We start from the raw sequence: 18,373 nt of genomic DNA, 5'->3' as shown, positions 1-18,373 counted from the left end.
TGTCCAAGCCTCAGCTCCCGTACGCCGCTCACACAGTGAACCCGCCTGTTGAGCGTGGCGGAAAAACTCTGGGCGCGGATTCAACCCTTTAGGGGCGGAGGAAAAAAAGCGGAGAAAAGAAGTCAAGATTCTTCTGCTGACAGCGGGCTCTGAGCCCGCGCTGCGCGTCGGTGACGACATTCGTCCGCGCCTGAAGCCGAACGTTGTCAGCGCCGGGTGACGGGCGCCTGCGCAGTGGCTCCGAGCGGGCGGTTGTTTGTTGGTTGTTGTAGTAACGAGGGAAGCAGCGGTCCGCGGCCGCCGTGAGCCAGGCTGGGGAAGGAGGAGGGAGGTAGGCGCAGAGCGCGGTCCCCGCCTGCCCGCCCCGAGCCATGGGAAGATGAGACAGGTAAACGCCTGCACCGGCGCGCTCCGCTGCCCGAGGGAGTTGCGGTCCCGCGTTTGGGCGGGTGCGGTCCGCTGCACTTCCCTCACAGAGTCTCGGAGCGCAGCTATAGGCTTCCGGGCGCGCCGGGCTGAATCGCTGCGGCGGAGTCGCCCGCGACCTTCCCGTGGGGAGCATCTGCGGACCTACCCGGGATTGGGGTGAGCCAGGGGTGGGGCTGAGGGGCCGATCCCTTCAGGGCGAAGACGCTCCTTGGGCGAGTGTCCTTAATCTTCCGAACGCCCTGACCTATCTCTTCCCGCTCTGCGGGCAGCCCTTTGTGGTTGGAGGTTTTGTTTAATTGAAGGGACATGTCAACATTGGGAAAGACCGAGAAATCCTATTGGGAACCCTCGGAGGAACGCCTTGGGAAGGTTGTTAGATATTGCCCATTCCGCTGAAGATGTGTAGGGATCGTTATTGGCGTTTTTGGTTCCGTTTGTAATTTTATCATATATATGAATGCATTGCAAAATGAGGTTTGAAAAGATTCACATCAAGTGGGTATCTGAATTACGGGATTTTGATCCTTTAAATATTTTCATTTTCTTTATTCAATTTCTATTCCTTTTTCAAACACAACGAACCATGTACTTCTATGGGAAAATTTAAGTTAGAAATTGGAAATATCCTAATTTTAATGTTTTGAGATTCAAGTCATAGCTTGTGATTTTTAGCAAGGGAGAGTAATTTTGAGACTGTTTGAAGGACATCTCCCCCCCCCCCCCCCCAGCTATTTATGAACTTGATTCGGGAGAATACATTAATCTTTTGGTTCAGTAGTTAAATTTTAGTGGAAACATGAGGGCATTCTATCTAATTTTGTCATAGAGGCTAAGGAAATATTGGCAACGATCTTAAATCTTGAGTTTTTACTTTTAACCCAGGTCAGGTTTTCCTAGCAAGGAATCTTTGTTTTAGACAATCCTCCTACCTCAGATTTCCCTAAAAGTTAAGTAAGTGTGTCTTTTTGGTGCATGTTAGATACTGTATATAAAAGAACAATGAGAAATTTGAACTTATTAACAGTTCTTCAAATACAGAGGACAAACAGTATGTTTGAGGGGAAAAAACAAACCTTAATTGGGGGGCATATGTGAGGCACTGTGATAGAAGGTAACCTTCTAGAGGTTGGGCACCATTTAGGTAAATATTCATTTTCATTACTTGGAGGATCATCAGTAATGATTAATAAATAGAGATTGCATCATGTTTCATATTATTTGGCTTTTCTATAGGTTTCTGTACCACCCAAATTGTTTGATCCAGTGAATCTGCAAAGAAAGGTCTTTGAGGCCCCTGTCTGCTTTCTGCATGACAAATCCTAAAGGAAATGCCAATCGTGATGGCCCGGGACCTGGAGGAAACAGCATCATCTTCAGAGGATGAGGAGGCAGTAAGCCAAGAGTAAGTAAGAGCTTCCTGCTTTTGAACCTTTACCTCTACAATAGAAAATATTTCTTTTTACTCCTATACATTCTTTTTGTTTGTTTATTTTGTTTAGGTGAGAGGAAGGGAGATAGGCAGACTTCCGCATGCACCCTGACTGGGATCTACCTGGTAACCCCATTTGGGACTGATGCTTGAGTACTGAGCTATTTTTAGCCCCTAAGGCTGATGCACTCCAACGGAGCTATCCTCAGCTCCTGGGCCATGCTGGAACCAATTGAGCCACTGGCTGTGGGAGGAGAAGAGGGAGAAAAGGGAGAGGGTGCCGGAAGCAGATGGTAGCTTTTCCTGTGTGTCCTGATCGGAATCGAACTCAAGACTTTCATATGCTGGGCCGATGCTCTCCACTGAGCCACTGGCCGGGGCCTTACTCCTATACATTCTTTTACCTAATATCCTTCCTTTCCGAATGTCTTAACTCTTGTTTTAGCTTTTATTCATTGTCTACTTAAAGCTCGTATTATTTGGTCTTTGTCTGAAATGAGATAAGGCTCTGGACTTGTGACTGAACATTGTTGGGTCTAGATGTTCCAGGTAGTAGTAGCTCTTAGTAAACTCCTGATCAGAGATCCTAACATAGGAGATTTTTTAAATGTTTAGCTAATTGAAAAGTAGGGTTCCAAGCACTGTGACATTGGTTATGTTACTTTCTCAGAAACCTTTGCAATGGTAGGATGATGATACTATAGAAAGGTCAGGTGACTTACCAGAGTAATTGTGGGGCAGGACATTAGAGTGTTATAGCCTGTGCTGTGTCTATTGAACCACATTGCTTTCTGAGTCCTTTTATGTAATAGTCAAAGTTCTTGATTGCTGGATTCTCATAGTAAAATTATAAATGCTAGTGGTAAGTACAGCAGCTATAGATGATAGTAAGGGCTTTACTGTATCTCATTTAATCTGAAGATGTTATTCCCACTTTATTAAACTCATTCTCACAAATATCAGAGTACCTCCTTAGGGATGTGTAGAGACTGAGTGATGGATTGAGAGTCAGACCTAGTTTTACTAAATTTTGAAGCACTTTGCTATTTTTTTTTTTTTTCGAAGTTGGAAATGGGGAGACAGTCAGACAGACTCCCGCATGCGCCCGACCCGGATCCACCTGGCATGCCCACCAGGGGGCGATGCTCTGCCCATCTGGGGCGTCGCTCTGCCGCAATCAGAGACGTTCTAGCGCCTGAGGCAGAGGCCACAGAGCCATCCTCAGTGCCTGGACAAACTTTGCTCCAATGGAGCCTTGGCTGCGGGAGGGGAAGAGAGAGACAGAGAGGAAGGAGAGGGGGAAGGGTGGAGAAGCAAATGGGTGCTTCTCCTGTGTGCCCTGGCCGGGAATCGAACCCGGGACTCCTGCACGCCAGGCTGATGCTCTACCACTGAGCCAACCAGCCAGGGCCAGCACTTTGCTATGTTGCCTCCTTTAACCTTATTACTTAGCACAGCAAACAAAGAGAAAAACTGGCGTATAGTTAAGATCAGTTTTTAAGATTTTCTGCAAGTCCCCTTCGATACGTGCATATTGTATAAACTGAAAAATGGGGAAAATATCTGCCAGGCTATTGTGTAGGAGTATGGTTAGGATCAAATAGAATACTATATATGAAATTACTTTGTAAATTATTAAGTGCCATACACATATAAGTCATTATTCTTATTTGCTTTAATATTGAACTTAAAGTGACTTCTTATTATAAAATGAAAGATTTCATGATTTAATATTATAACTTGAAAACAATTATTGAAGCATTAATAAAGCTTTGGGGAAAGGTTTCTCATCTTGTTAGGTTGTAGAAAATAATAGAGATTTGACATTAGATTTGGGTCATTCTCATTCAGGATAATTCCCTCTGGTCACTTTGCCTCCTTTTGACTTCTTGTTTTGTGTGTGTTGCCTCATAGCAATTCCACAAAATTTTAACTTCTTTTTTTTTTTGTATTTTTCTGAAGCTGGAAACAGGGAGAGACAGTCAGACAGACTCCTGCATGCGCCCGACCGGGATCCACCCGGCACGCCCACCAGGGGGCGGCGCTCTGCCCACCAGGGGGGGATGCTCTGCCCCTCTGGGGCGTCGCTCTGCCGTGACCAGAGCCACTCTAGCGCCTGGGGCAGAGGCCAAGGAGCCATCCCCAGCGCCCGGGCCATCTTTGCTCCAATGGAGCCTTGGCTGCGGGAGGGGAAGAGAGAGACAGAGAGGAAGGAGAGGGGGAGGAGTGGAGAAGCAGATGGGTGCTTCTCCTGTGTGCCCTGGCGGGGAATCGAACCCGGGACTTCTGCACGCCAGGCCGACGCTCTACCACTGAGCCAACCGGCCAGGGCCAAAATTTTAACTTCTACTCCAAGCATCAGTCTTTTCAATTTCAAGATTATTCTTTTCCTCCTTAAATACCTGTCTCCTTAGTATATTTAGAGGCTGAACCCACAAGTATTAGGTTGAACCATGTGAAATTGCCATTTTGGTAGGTCAAAAACAGTCAAATAGTGACAATTTCAGATGGTTAAACCTAGTATTATACTGCATACTCAATAAATACTTGCTGACTGAATGATTGAGTGAACAAATAAATGTATAAATTAGATCATGTTATTTCAGACACTCTTTTTTTTTAGATCTTTTTTATTGATTTTGCAGAGAGAGGAGAGAAAAGGGGGGTATTGAGAAGTATCAACTCCTAGTTGCTTCACATTAGTTGTTCATTGCTTGCTTGTTGCTTGTCATATGTTCCTTGACCAGGCAAGCCCAGGGTTTCCAACTGGCGACCTCACTATTCTAGGTCAATGCTCTATCTACTGCACCACCACAGGTCAGGCAGGATGTTCTTAACCTTTTCAATGCTGTTGATCCCTTGACAGAATAATATCTTTTTGGTGCTTTTTTGGGTGCTTAAAATAAAATACAGCTTGACCAGGCTGTGGCACAATGGATAGAGTGTCGGCCTGGGAAGCTGAGGACCCAGGTTCAAAACCCCAAGGTCGCCGGCTTGAGCACGGGTTCTTCTGGCATGAGCACAGGGTCACCGGCTTGAGTGGGGTGGCCGGCTTGAGCATGGGATCATAGACATGACCCTGTGGTCACTGGCTTGAGCCCAAAAGGTTACTGGCTTGAAGCCCAGAGTCACTGGCTTGAGCCCAAGGTCGCTGTTTTGAGCATGGGGTCAGTGGCTCGGCTAAAGCCCCCTGGTCAAGGCACATACGAAAAGCAATCAATGAACAACTAAGGTACCACAACGAAGAACTGATGCTTCTCATCTCTCTCTATTTCTGTCTGTCTCTCTCTCTCTTTTTCTCTCGTGTGCGCGTGCGCTAAAAAAAATAAAATACAGACCATTAAAAAAATACTAATTACACTGAAATGCAGTTATCAAAACTCTTAAAAAATTACTTGTGATACAATAATTTGTGCTTTCTTATACATTAAATGACAGTATCATTTATTTAAAACAAGGGGAAGTTAAATTTTATTTTCTAAAGACAGCAGCATAAAGACTATGTTTGCTTAATTTGCATAAAATCATTACACTGTGGAATGGTCTTTGATTGACACTTAGAAGTGGGGAATACTGGGAAATAGCATAGATGTCTGGACTAATATGAGATGTTACCATTTGGTAGCTGAATAATTGTTGGGGGAAAGATGCCAAGTCATTGTCCAGCCTCATCACACCAGATGAATACAACTGTGATCACAGGCGATCTAGTGGCAAGTTTAATAACTAATATAATTTAGAAGTAATGATAAATGTAAATGATGTTTTAATATACTGGCATTAATTATAAAATGGTATAAAATTTTAATTTCAGATAATGCTGATAGTGCAGTGCTTGCTGCCTATATTCATAATTGATAATTGGTAAATTTCTAGTAGAAATTAGTAAAAATAAAGGTGTAATGCTCCCCTCCCTTATTTCCTCTCTCCCCCAACACAAATTCATGCACCTTTTGCTCTCCTTTCTTTCAGACTCTTTTTTTTTTTTAAAGAGACAGAGAGTCAGAGAGAGGGACAGATGGGGACAGACAGACAGGAATGGAAAAAGATGAGAAGCATCAATTATCAGTTTTTTGTTGCGACACCTTAGTTGTTCATTGATTGCTTTCTCATATGTGCCTTGACCATAGCCCTTCAGCAGACTGAGTAACCCCTTGCTGGAGCCAGCAACCTTGGGTCCAAGCTGGTGAGCTTTGCTCAAGCCAGATGAGCCTGCGCTCAAGCTGGCGACCTTGGGGTCTGGAACCTGGGTCCTCCGCATTCCAGTCCATCGCTCTATCCACTGCGCCACCACCTGGTCAGGCTCTTTCAGACTCTTACTGTTGATTTTTGACTGTTAATCTTGTTCCATCAGCTCATGTCTTGTCTATCAGATACTTGTTTTGTATATTAAGAATCTTGGCCCTGGCCGGTTGGTTCGGTGGTAGAGCATCAGCCTGGCACGTGGAAGTCCCAGGTTTGATTCCTAGCCAGGGCACACAGGAGAGGTGCCCATTTGCTTCTCCACCCCTCCCCTTCTCCTTCCTCTCTATCTCTCTCTGCCCTTCCCGCAGCCAAGGCTCCATGGGAGCATAGTTGGCCTGGGCGCCAAGGACGGCACCGTGGTCTCTGCCTCAGGCACTAGAATGGCTCCAGTCGTAACGGAGCAACACCCCAGATGGGCAGAGCATCACCCCCTGGTAGGCATGCCAGGTGGTTTCTTGTCGGGCACATGCAGGAGTCTCTCTCTGCCTCCCTGCTTCTCACTTCAGAAAAATACCCCCCCCCCAAATAAAAGAAAAGAAAAAAAAAGAAAAAGAGTCTTAAGTCAATCTTGTTCACACTTAGAGCAATAGGCTTATATTTAAAACGTTTTTGGAAGTTTGGAGGCCTTAAATCATCTCAGGATCTTGATTTGATCCAAAGATGCACATCTATGGACATCTGTTAGATCTGCTCAGATTCCTAGATTGTATTAAAGGATTAATGCCTTTGATCCTGGACTGAAGGAGTAGAAACTCTCCACGCAGTCCTTGTTTTGCATGGCATTATTTCAAGTAGTAAATGTCAAAGGGTGCTCTTATTTTATACTTTGCTTGGGGATTCCAAATACAATTTTTTATATAGATGTGGAAGTTTTCATAAAAGGATTTGATGTTTCTTTTTTTTTCTTTTATTTATTTATTTATTTTTTTGTGACAGAGAGAGTCAGAGAGAGGGACAGACAGGAAGGGAGAGAGATGAGAAATATCAATTCCTTGTTTTTTTTTTTTGTTTTTTTTTTACAGAGACAGAGAGAGAGTCAGAGAGAGGGATAGACAGGGACAGACAGACAGACAGGAACGGAGAGATGAGAAGCATCAATCATTAGTTTTTTGTTGTGCATTGCGACACCTTAGTTGTTCATTGATTGCTTTCTCATATGTGCCTTGACCGGGGGGCTACAGCAGACTGAGTAACCCCTTGCTCAAGCCAGCGACCTTGGGCTCAAGCTGGTGAGCCTTGCTCAAACCAGATGAGCCCGTGCTCAAGCTGGTAACCTTGGGATCTCGAACCTGCGTCCTTCCGCATCCCAGTCCGACGCTCTATCCACTGCGCCACCGCTTGGTCAGGCCATCAATTCCTTGTTGTAGCATCTTAGTTGTTCATTGATTGCTTTCTCACATGTGTCTTGACTGGTGGGCTACAGCAGACTGAGTGACCCTTTGCTCGAGCCAGTGACCTTGGGCTCAAGCTGGTGTGTCTTGCTCAAACCAAATGAGCCTGCACTCAAGCTGGCGGCCTTAGAGTCTCGAACCTGGGTCCTCTGCATCCCAGTCCGACGCTCTAGCCCAGGGGTCCCCAAACATTTTACACAGGGGGCCAGTTCACTGTCCCTCAGACCGTTGGAGGGCTGGACTATAAAAAAACTATGAACAAATCCATATGCACACTGCACATATCTTATTTTAAAGTAAAAAAACAAAATGGAACAAATACAATATTTAAAATAAAGAACAAGTAAATTTAAATCAACAAACTGACCAGTATTTCAATGGGAACTATGGGCCTGCTTTTGGCTAATGAGATGGTCAATGTCCGGCTCCATATTTGTCACTGCTAGCCGTAACAAGTGATATGACGCGTGCGTCCCGCGTCACCGGAAGTAGTACTGTACGTGAGCTACGCCACGCTTTGCAGCGCCGCCACAAACAGTACTCCAGGAGCACAGGATGCATCCTGTGCTCCTCTCACTGACCACCAGTGAAAGAGGTGCCCCTTCCGGAAGTGCAGTGGGGTCGGATAAATGGCCTCAGGGGGCCGCATGCGGCCCATGGGCCGTAGTTTGGGGACCCCTGCTCTATCCACTGCGCCACTGCCCAGTCAGGCTGATGTTTCTTTTGTCACTGAAAAAAATAGTAACACTAATTTCTATAATAAAAACTGGCTTTATATCAGTTGTAAAGATCATCAACATTTACATGGAAAAATAAAAGATCATCAACAAATGATTGTACGAGTTCTACAGGAGTTCAGAGAAAGAAGATATCACCACGGGAGGGAGGAGCTGCGTTGAGCTGGGCCTTGGAGAGTGGGAGTAAATGAGCAGGAGGAGGCGGGGAAGGCATTTCCAGCAGTGCCACTGCTGTTAATCTGGCACGGGAGCTCCAGTTATGTAGGCTGCATCCCAGGAGTGAATGATAAAATACATTCTACATTCCTCATGAAATTGCTTCTTAAAAACCAAAACATTCTTAGGCTTTCAACAAAGTGAACCATAAAAGGGGTCTATTTGGAGCATTAATCATTCAAATACTTTGTTCTTTCATGCCTAGAAAGCACATTTTCTTAAGATATACCAGTTTCTGGAGTGAAAGAAAATTGAAGATCCCAATTTTCAATTTCCTAATCATTTTGAATCTTTTCCCTTTAGCACCACCTGGTGGGAGCATGGTTTTAATGACAGTTTAGCATTTGCCTCAAGTATGTTTTAGTTGACCTTATTGAATGAATAATTTGTCTACTACCTCTTTAATTTTCGTGTGTTTTTTTTTGTTTTTTTTTGGTGGCAGAGACAGAGTCAGAGAGAGGGACAGACAGACAGGAAGGGAGAGAGATGAGAAGCATCAATTCTTCGTTGCGGCACCTTAGTTGTTCATTGATTGCTTTCTCATATGTGTCTTGACCAGGGGGCTACAGCAGACTGAGTGACCCCTTGCTCAAGCCAGCGACCTTGGGTCCAAGCTGGTGAGCCCTACTCAAACCAGAGGAGCCTGCACTCAAGCTGGCGACCTCGGGGTCTCGAACCTGGGTCCTCCGCATCCCAGTCCAACGCTCTATGCCAGTGGTCCCCAACCTTTTTTGGGGCCAAGGACCAGTTTAATGGTCAGAAAAGATTTTCACGGCCCTGCCTTTAGGGTGGTACGGATAAATGTATCATGTGACCGAGACAGGCGTCAAGAGTGAGTCTTAGACGGGTGTAACAGGGAATCTGGTCATTTTTTAAAAATAAAACATCGTTGGACATGAGCTGCAAAGTATAGAATTGTGACAATTCCAGTGCCATGTGGACTTTTCCTAGATATGGACTTTTCCTGGACTCCTGCTCCTTGTGACAGCTCCTAACAGACTGAACTGGGGTTGGGTTGCATTTTTCAGGGATTTGGCATGATGTTGGGGCCAACTTGGACTTGGTGAACATGTTAAGGACACTAACTACTCTTTTATGGATTCTTGCTGTATTGGCCAAGAACTTGCTTAAAGGCTTTAATCACTGTAAAAAAAAAATAGAAGACTAGATAAAGAAGATGTGGCACATATACACCATGGTATACTATTCAGCCATAAGAAATGATGACATCGGATCACTTACAACAGAATGGTGGGATCTTGATAACATTATACGGAGTGAAATAAGTAAATCAGAAAAAAAACAAGAACTGCAGGATTCTATACATTGGTGGGACATAAAAACGAGACTAAGAGACATGGACAAGAGTGTGGTGGTTACGAGGAGCGGGGTGGGGGAGAGAAGGAGGGAGAGGGGGAGGGGGAGGGGGAGGGGTACAAAGAAAACTAGATAGAAGGTGACGGAGGACAATCTGACTTTGGGTGATGGGTATGCAACAGAATTGAATGACAAGATAACCTGGACATGTTTTCTTTGAATATATGTACCCTGATTTATTGATGTCACCCCATTAAAAAAAAATTTATTTATAAAAATAAATAAATAAATAAAACATCGTTCAGACTTAAATATAAATAAAACGGAAATAATGTAAGTTATTTATTCATTCTCTGTGGACCGGTACCAAATGGCCCACGGACCGGTACCGGTCCGCAGCCCAGGAGTTGGGGACCACTTCTCTACGTCACCGCCTGGTCAGGCTCTTTAATTTTTTTTATTGATTGTAAGTGGAAAGATTTCTTTCTTAGGGGTTTGGCTTTCCACAGATAGTGTAGTTAGGGCCTTGGCTCTTCTCCTCTGTGTACCTGTTGTTTGTGTTTGAATCTTGTCGGTTTCATCGCAGTAATCCATTGTTTATAAGTGACAAGGCACAGTGGTGTCGATTTGTAGCTTGTGCTAGATTGACAAAGCACTTTGGATAGTTTACAGAGTTTCTGTCCAAGACTGTGTAGTTCAGGCTGCCTGTTTTTCTCCTTTCCATCCTCTGACTTAGAATATAGTGGAAAAATTAAAGATGGAAGAAATCACAGGAATAATCTGGCCCCATGCCCATGTTTTACAGGTGTTCAGGTTAAAAAGCAAGCAAAACAAAAAATACTTCTTGCTGAAATAGTGTACCCTATAAACACCATTTCTCACAACTGGGCACTATCACCCAGTTCAAAGAACAAGAACAGTGAGCATCTATCTGCATTTCATTTCTAGAAAATAGATAATGGACTAGGTATGACATTCTTTGATTTCTCCACTAAAAGGCTTTGGCAGCTCGTCCCAAGTCTGCAGGCTGCCTCACTCCTAGGATGGTAGTCTGTCAACTTGTTTGTTCAAAGTGTGGGTCTTTATTTGAGGTCAGACTGAATCTTGGCTCAATGGATCTTATTCCATTTAAGAAATTGATTAGTTTAAATTCCCAAAGGGTTGTTTAAGGTGCTCCCTGCACAGAACCTCACTGAAATGTGCCTATGGTGATGGGAGGGTGGAAAGAGCACAGGCATTTGGGTCCAGATACCTTTCCTTTACTCGGCTAGCTGCATGACCTTGGGCAACACCTTCTCTTCAGTTCATAGAAGGGGCAAGAGGATTATGTGAGATAATGTGAAAGCTTTTAGTTTAATTCCTGGCATGTAGGAGGTACTGGTAACTGGTTTGGTCCTGACCAGTTAGTTCAATTGGTTAAAGCATCCTCCCAAAACACTAAGGTTGTGGGTTTGATCCCTAGTCTGGGGATCAGTGAATGCACAACTAAGTGAAACAACAAATGAATACTTCTCTCTATCTCCCTTTTCCCCCCTTCCCCCCCCCCCTCTAAAACCAATCAATGAAAAATAAAATATGTGGCGTTAATTGGGGTGCTGGTGTTAATTTAGCATTCTTAGCTGAGAATCTTAGGATGGGTCTTCAAATTGGCTTCAGAAGGACTACAGGGTATTAAGGGGTATATCTGTTAGGATTCTTTATGTGTGCTGGGGACTAAAACATACTTGTCCTCAAAATAAAGAGACTTCACTAACTCGTATTTAGGGCAGACTCGTTTCTGCAGCTCTAAGTGTGCCTGTCAGGATCTCATTCCTCTCATTCTTCTGGTCAGGCGTCCACTGGCTCCTCCTTTGCAGTCAACTCCAGACTATCCTGCCCAGGTCACAAAATGACAGTGTCACTTCCAGCCCTCTCAGTCTCCCGCACCATTAAGGGGAAGAGAGGCCACCTCTTCCAAAGCAGCTAGAGAAGAGAAAGCATTGTTTCCTCAGAGGGTCTCACAATGTGTCACCAGACCCTCACTTGCTCCAGTTGGCTTATGTGCTCGTCCCTGAAGCAGCCACTGTAATTGAGAATTAGAATGGATGGAATTAATCTGAAACAAACCACGTGGCTGAAAGTGGAAGATGAATGGTTTCCCATAGCACATTCAGGGTTCTTGTGTCAGAAGGAGGGGGGAAGAGTTATGCAGCCAACTATTCAGCAGTTCATTCAGATTTTGAGTCACGAATTAATAAAACCTTTTGTTATGGCTGTAGGGATCATCCATGTATCATGTGGACTGGAGGCTGCAGGAGAATTCCAGTTTTGGTGTTCTATGCTGAAGCAATTCTGACGAAGGACAACAATATTCGAGTGATTGGAGGTGAGTGTGACTTCCCTCACGGAAGGCAGGGCTGGGGCATGACCCTGACAACCTTGTCTTGCAAAAATTGATAACACTTATAGATAAGGAAATAGCCTTGGCCATGAGAAGACTCTATTGATTTGTTATACTTAAAAGGATTATTTATGATTTCCTTTTTTTTTTTTTTGGTACCAGGAGTGGGCTACTAACTATTCATGATTTCTTGAATTGTTTTCTGCATATTAAATTTTTTTTCCTTTTTGAATTTTTTTGGAATTATGTATATAAGTGCTTATTGTTATTTTATTGTAAAATATACAAAACAAAATTTACCATTTTAAAGTGTACAATTCAGTGACATTTAGTACGTTCACAGTGTGCAACCATTAGCACTGTCTAGTTCCAGAACCTTCTTATCCCAAAGGTAAATCCTGCACCCATTTAAGTGGTCAATAATCAGGCTCTGGCAGCCCCTAATGCACTTTTTGTCACTCTGGATTTGCCTATTCTAGATATTTTATATAAATGGACTCCTACACTATGTGGCATTTTGTATCTGGCTTTTTTTTTTTTTTTTTAAGATTTTATTGAATTGAGAGAGAGAGAAAGTGGGGGAGGAGCAGGAAGCATCAACTTGTAGTAGTTGCTTCTTTTTTTTTTAAATTTTTTCCTTAGAAAGGAGAGAGAGAGATGGGGGGGGGGGAGAGGAGAGAGACAGAGAGAGAAGGGGGAGGAGCAGGAAGCATCAACTCCCATATGTGTCTTGACCAGGCAAGCCCAGGGTTTTGAACTGGCGACCTCAGCATTTCCAGGTCGACACTTTATCCACTGCGCCACCACAGGTCAGGCCGTGTAGTTCTTCTTGTATGTGTCTTGACTGAGTAAGCCCAAGATTTCAAACCAGCGACCTCAGTGTTCCAGGTCAACATTCCATCCACTGCATCGTCACAGGTCAGGCTGTGTCTGACTTCTTTCACTTCTTATAATGTTTTCAAGATTCATCCATGTTGTACATGTATCAGTGCTTCTTTCTTTTTATGGCTGAGTAATAAATATCCCATGTATGCATATGCCACATTTGTTTATCAGTTGATGAATGGTTGTTTCTACCTTTTGGCTATTGTAAATAGTGCCGTTATGGACATTCATATACAGTTTTTGTTTGAACACCAGTTTTCAGTTCTTTTCAATAAATGTTTAAGAATAGAATTGCTAGGTTGTATAGTAATTCTATGTTTAACTTATTAAGGGAACACCAAATGTTTTCCACAGTGATTGTACCATTTCACATTTCTATCAGCAATATATGAGAGTTCTGATTTCTCTACATTCTCACTAACACTCATTTTCTGTTTTTTAGATTGTCGCTAGATTAGTGGCTGTGAAGTGGTATCTTACTGTGGTTTTGGTTTGTGTTTCCCTAATTACTGACATTGAGTATCTTTTCATGTCTTTTTTGCTTATTTGTATATCTTCCTTGGAGAAATGTCTATTCAAGGCATTTGGCTATTTTTTAATTGGGTTGATATCTTTTTTTTTGAGTTATAAGAATTCTTAATGCATTCTGAATATTAGACCTTTATCAGATAATATTATTTACAAATAATTTTTCCTGTTTTGTGGTCTGTCTGGTCTGTCCTTTCACTCTTTTGATAGTCTTTTTTTCATGATCCAAACATTTTCATTTTGATGATATCTAATTTTTCTATTTTGTCTTTTCTTTTTTCTTTTTTTTCCCCCGAAGTTGGAAACGGGGAGGCAGACTCCCGCATGCACCCAACGGGGATCCACCTGGCATGCCCACCAGGGGGCGATGCTCTGCCCATCTTGGGGCGTCACTCTGCTGCAATCAGCCATTCTAGTGCCTGAGGCAGAGGCCACAGAGCCATCCTCAGTGCCCGGGCCAGCTTTGCTCCAATGGAGTCTCGGCTGCGGGAGGGGAAGAGAAAGACAGAGAGGAAGGAGAGGGGGAGGGGTAGAGAAGCAGATGGGCACTTCTCCTGTGTGCCCTGGCCGGGAATCGAACCTGGGACTCCTGCACACCGGGCCGATGCTCTACCACTGAGCCAACCGGTCAGGGCTTCTATTTTTTCTTTTCTTGCTTATACTTTTGGTGTCATATTTAAGAAACTATTGCCTAACCCAGTGGTAGTCAACCTGGTCCCTGCCACCCACTAGTGGGTGTTCCAGCTTTCATGGTGGGCGGTAGCAGATCAACCAAAGTATAAATAAAAAGATAGATTTAACTATAGTAAGTTGATTTATAAAGATTTATTCTGCCAAACTTAGCGAAAATACAACATAAAGTACTTGGTAAGTAATTATTATTATATGCTTTAACTTGCTGTAACTCTGCTTTTTAAATTTTAAAAAGTAAAGTGACTTCCCTACTTTATAAATCACCATTACTGTGGAACCGGTGGGCGGTTAGAAAATTTTACTACTAACAGAGATACAAAAGTGGGTGGTAGGTATAAAAAGGTTGACTACCTCTGGCCTAACCCAAGGTCATGATCTTTATGATTTTCTTTTAAGAATTCTATAGTTTAAGCTCTCATATTTAGAGCTAAATGGCTTCTGATCTATTTTCAGTTAATTTTTCTAACATAGTGTGAGAATAAGGGTCTATCTTCATTCCTTTGCGTGTGTGTATCTAGTTGTCCCAGTATAATTAGTTGAAGAGACTGTTCATTCTGTATTGAATACTCTTGGCACTGTTATTGAAAATCAGTTGGCCATAAGTGTATGGGTTTATTTCTGGACTTTTAATATTTCATTGATCTATATGTCTATCCTTATACCAGTATCATGTCATTTTACTTACTGTACTTATGTACTAATATTTGAAATTGGGAAATGCAAATCCCAAATCCTCTTGTTTTTCTATGTCAAGATCTTTTTTTGGCTATTCAAGGTCCCTTGCAATTCCATATGAATTTTAGGATAATGCTATTTTAAAAAAATTTGTTTATTGATTTTAAAGAGAGGAAGGGAGAGGGAGAGACAGACAGATAGATAGAAGCATTGATCTGTTCCTATATGTGCCCTGACCAGGGATCAAACTGGTAACCTTTGCATTTAGGAACGATGTTCTAACCAACCAAACTGTTAGGTGAGGGAGGATAAAGCTTTTTAATATCTGCAGTGAGGCCATTAGGGTTTTGATAGGGAATGCCCTCCATCTATAAATTGCTTTTGGGAGTATTGCCATCTTAATGTTAAGTGTTTTGGTCCACGAGCAAGGATGTCTTTTCATTTATTGAGATCTTTAATTTCTTTCAGCAATGTTTCATAGTTTTCAGTGTGCAGGTCTTATAACTCCTTGGTTAAGTTTATTCCTAAATATTTTATTCTTTTTGATACAACAGTTAATGGCCCGTGTGTAGAAATACAGTTGATTTTTGTTTATTGATCTTATATCCTGAAACCTTGCTGAACTTGTTCATAATCACTAATAGCTTTGTGTGTGTGTGTGTGTGGGGGGGGTTCTTTTGGATTGATGTAAACAAGATCATATCATCTGCAGATAGAAGTCATTTGGCTTTTTCCTTTACAACTTTGATGCCTTTTACTTCTGTTCCTTGCCTAATTGCTCTGCTTGGAGATTTCTGTACAATGCTGAGTAGAAGAGGTAAAAGGTGGGTATCTTTGTCTTGTTACTGATCTTATGGGGAATCCTTCCGGTCTTTCACCGTTCAGGGTGTTGTTAGCTGTGGGTTTTTCAAAATGCGTTCTATCATATTGAGGAAGTCTCCTTCAAGTCCTTCTTCAAGTGTTTTTACCATGCAAGGGTGCTGGATTTTGTAAAATGCTTTTTCTACATCATTGAAGATGATTCTGTTTTGTTTCATTCATTCTCTTCATGTGGTGTATGACTTTGATTGAGTGTTGTATGTTGAACCACCCTTGCATTTTTGAGATAAATCCAGCTTGGTCCTACTGTGTAACCTTTTAGTATGCTGCTGGGTTTGGTTTGCTAATATTTTGTTGAGAATTTTATACTTGTGTTTATAAGGGATATTGATCTGTAGTTTTCTTGTGATGCCTTCATCTGGCTCTGGTATCAGGGTAATGATGGCCTCATAGAATGAGTTTCCTCCTCCTCTTTGGGAGAGTTTGAGAAGGATTGGTATTAATATTTAAATGTTTGATAAAATTCACCTGACCCGTGGCAGCGCAGTGGATAAAGCGTCGATCTGAAACGCTGAAGTCGCAGGTTCAAAACCCTGGGCTTGCCCTATCAAGGCACATACGTGAAGCAACTACTTTGAATTGATGCTCCCCCCCCCCCCATTTCTCTCTTTCTTCTCTCCTCTCTAAAATCAGTAAACACAATCTTTAAAAAAATGTGTTTGATAAAATTCACCCATGAAGCCATCTTAACTCATTTCATTGTTAGTATAATGGATATGATACCTATTTTTCAGACATTGTGAGAAATAAATATTATTTAATGTTTGTTGCCTAGTACACACTCAAAGCTTACTTGTTGAATAGGATCTGTTGTACTTTGAAATGCCTTTAAAGTCTGTCCTTGCTCCATAATAAGCCAGGAGTTTAGAAGCACCTGCTTCTGGGATTTGAATCTTCCTCTCTTCCTTGGGATCATTTTGTTCTAATCCCCTCAGCAAGTTGCTAGTTACCACTTAAAGGGACATAGTCCATTTATATTCTCTGAATCCTGAACAACTAAAGATTTGCTAACATTTGCTGAGAAACTACCTCAAAATATGAGTGAGTCAAAACATCAAATGTGGGTTTGAAAACAAGAGAAGTAAATAATCCCCCCAAAACATACTTCTTTTGATGTTTTGTCACATAAATTAATCTGTATTTCATGGCAATGAACAGACCCTTAATTTTTAGAATACCTGACATTTAAAATTAGCATCCATCAACGTAAGCTTTCCCCTTATTCAGTTACCGTTTCCTAGAACCTATAAGTATTTGGGCTTGTTTTGTTTTTTTTTTCTTTACACATTCCTATGATTAAAGAAAAAGCCACTAAATTTTTCTCAAACTCTGTTTTTCAATTTTCTGTTCCCAGTTCCTGAGGTTTAATAATTATTTTCACTGTCCGTATGCAAAGAACAATTTTAGTGATTTTTGCTAGTTGCTGTCTCAGATTTCTGAATTGTTAAACACTCTTAGTCTCTTTTCCCTTTTTGCTCTCCTAAATAGCTGACATAGATCTGTGAGATCCTAATCCTGTGGTTAAATCCTCTTGAGAAGTGTATGTGGGGCATTAGTTATCTTCCGTTGATCTTAGGTTAGATGCCAACTTTTTTTGTCTGTTATCTAGTAAATGTTTAGTTGTGTTCACTGTTAATATTTTTGCTACAATGTTTTCATGTGCTTTGGTAAATATTCTAGGAATATTTTTTTCCTTACTATATTCTTTTATTTTTTCAGTTATATATACTTTGAACATGTAAATGGGATTTTATTTTGGAGACAACATATTTTCAGTTTAAAGTAAACTTCTAGAATGAAGTATCATTTTATAATTTGCTTCTGAATGTGTCAGTTTCATAAGTTGCATTTGTATCGACTTGCTCCCAATAGAAATATGGCATATATAAATTTTAATAAGTGACCTTATTACAAAAGTAAACAGAAATAGGTGAAATTCGTTTTAATAATATATTTTAATCCAAAATATTACTTCTACATTTACTCAATAGAAAAAAATCATTGAGATGTTTTAAATTTATTGTGTATTTTACACTTACAGTATATCTCAATATGGTGTAAAATTTTCATTGGGAATATTTGATCTTCATTTAGATTACATAAATGTTATAGTTGAAATATAAATTTTTGCCCTGGCTGGGTAACTCAGTTGATTAGAGTATTGTCCTGATAAGCCAGGTTTACAGGTTCAATACCCAGTCAGGGCACATGCAAAAATCAACCAATGAATGTATAAATAAGTGGAACAACAAATCGATGTTTCTTTCTCTCTCTCCCTCTCCCTCTAAAACCAATCAATCAAATCAAATAAAAATAACTTTATATGCTCAAGTTATTTTAAACAAGTTTTTCAATAACTAAATTGCATATCAGTATTTAAATTAATTAAAGTTAAAATAAGAAATTCAGTTACTCTGTCACACTAGTCAAGTGCTCAGTAGTTAGATGTGGCTAGTGGTTACCATATTCTACAGTGCAATTGTAATTTTCTGACAGTAGAGCAGACTTCACTGTTGTCCCAGGCATCCCTGATTCGACTTCCCCGTGCAGTGGGACACTCTTGCTTATC

General features: G+C 41.6%; 1 protein-coding gene across 11 annotated transcripts in view; it reads left to right on the top strand.

Moving 5' to 3' along the window:
* The first annotated feature begins 3 nt into the window (after positions 1–3).
* Positions 4–18,373, top strand: part of TTLL5 (tubulin tyrosine ligase like 5) — a 313,529-nt gene continuing 295,159 nt past the window's right edge. For 3 of the 11 annotated variants that reach the window (XM_066341431.1, XM_066341430.1, XM_066341429.1), the window contains exons 1-3: positions 5–388; positions 1,663–1,831; positions 12,023–12,129. In XM_066341431.1, coding sequence (XP_066197528.1) covers positions 1,758–1,831; positions 12,023–12,129 — 181 coding nt within the window. In that variant the 5' untranslated portion in view covers positions 5–388; positions 1,663–1,757. Of the gene's footprint in view, positions 586–1,662; positions 1,832–12,022; positions 12,130–18,373 lie in introns of all 11 variants that reach the window. The other 8 variants (XM_066341428.1, XM_066341427.1, XM_066341433.1 and 5 more) reach the window with 5 other exon arrangements.

The sequence above is a fragment of the Saccopteryx leptura genome, chromosome 6, assembly GCF_036850995.1.
Source record: "Saccopteryx leptura isolate mSacLep1 chromosome 6, mSacLep1_pri_phased_curated, whole genome shotgun sequence".
Taxonomy (NCBI): domain Eukaryota; kingdom Metazoa; phylum Chordata; class Mammalia; order Chiroptera; family Emballonuridae; genus Saccopteryx; species Saccopteryx leptura.
This window is presented reverse-complemented; position numbering and strand designations above follow the sequence as displayed.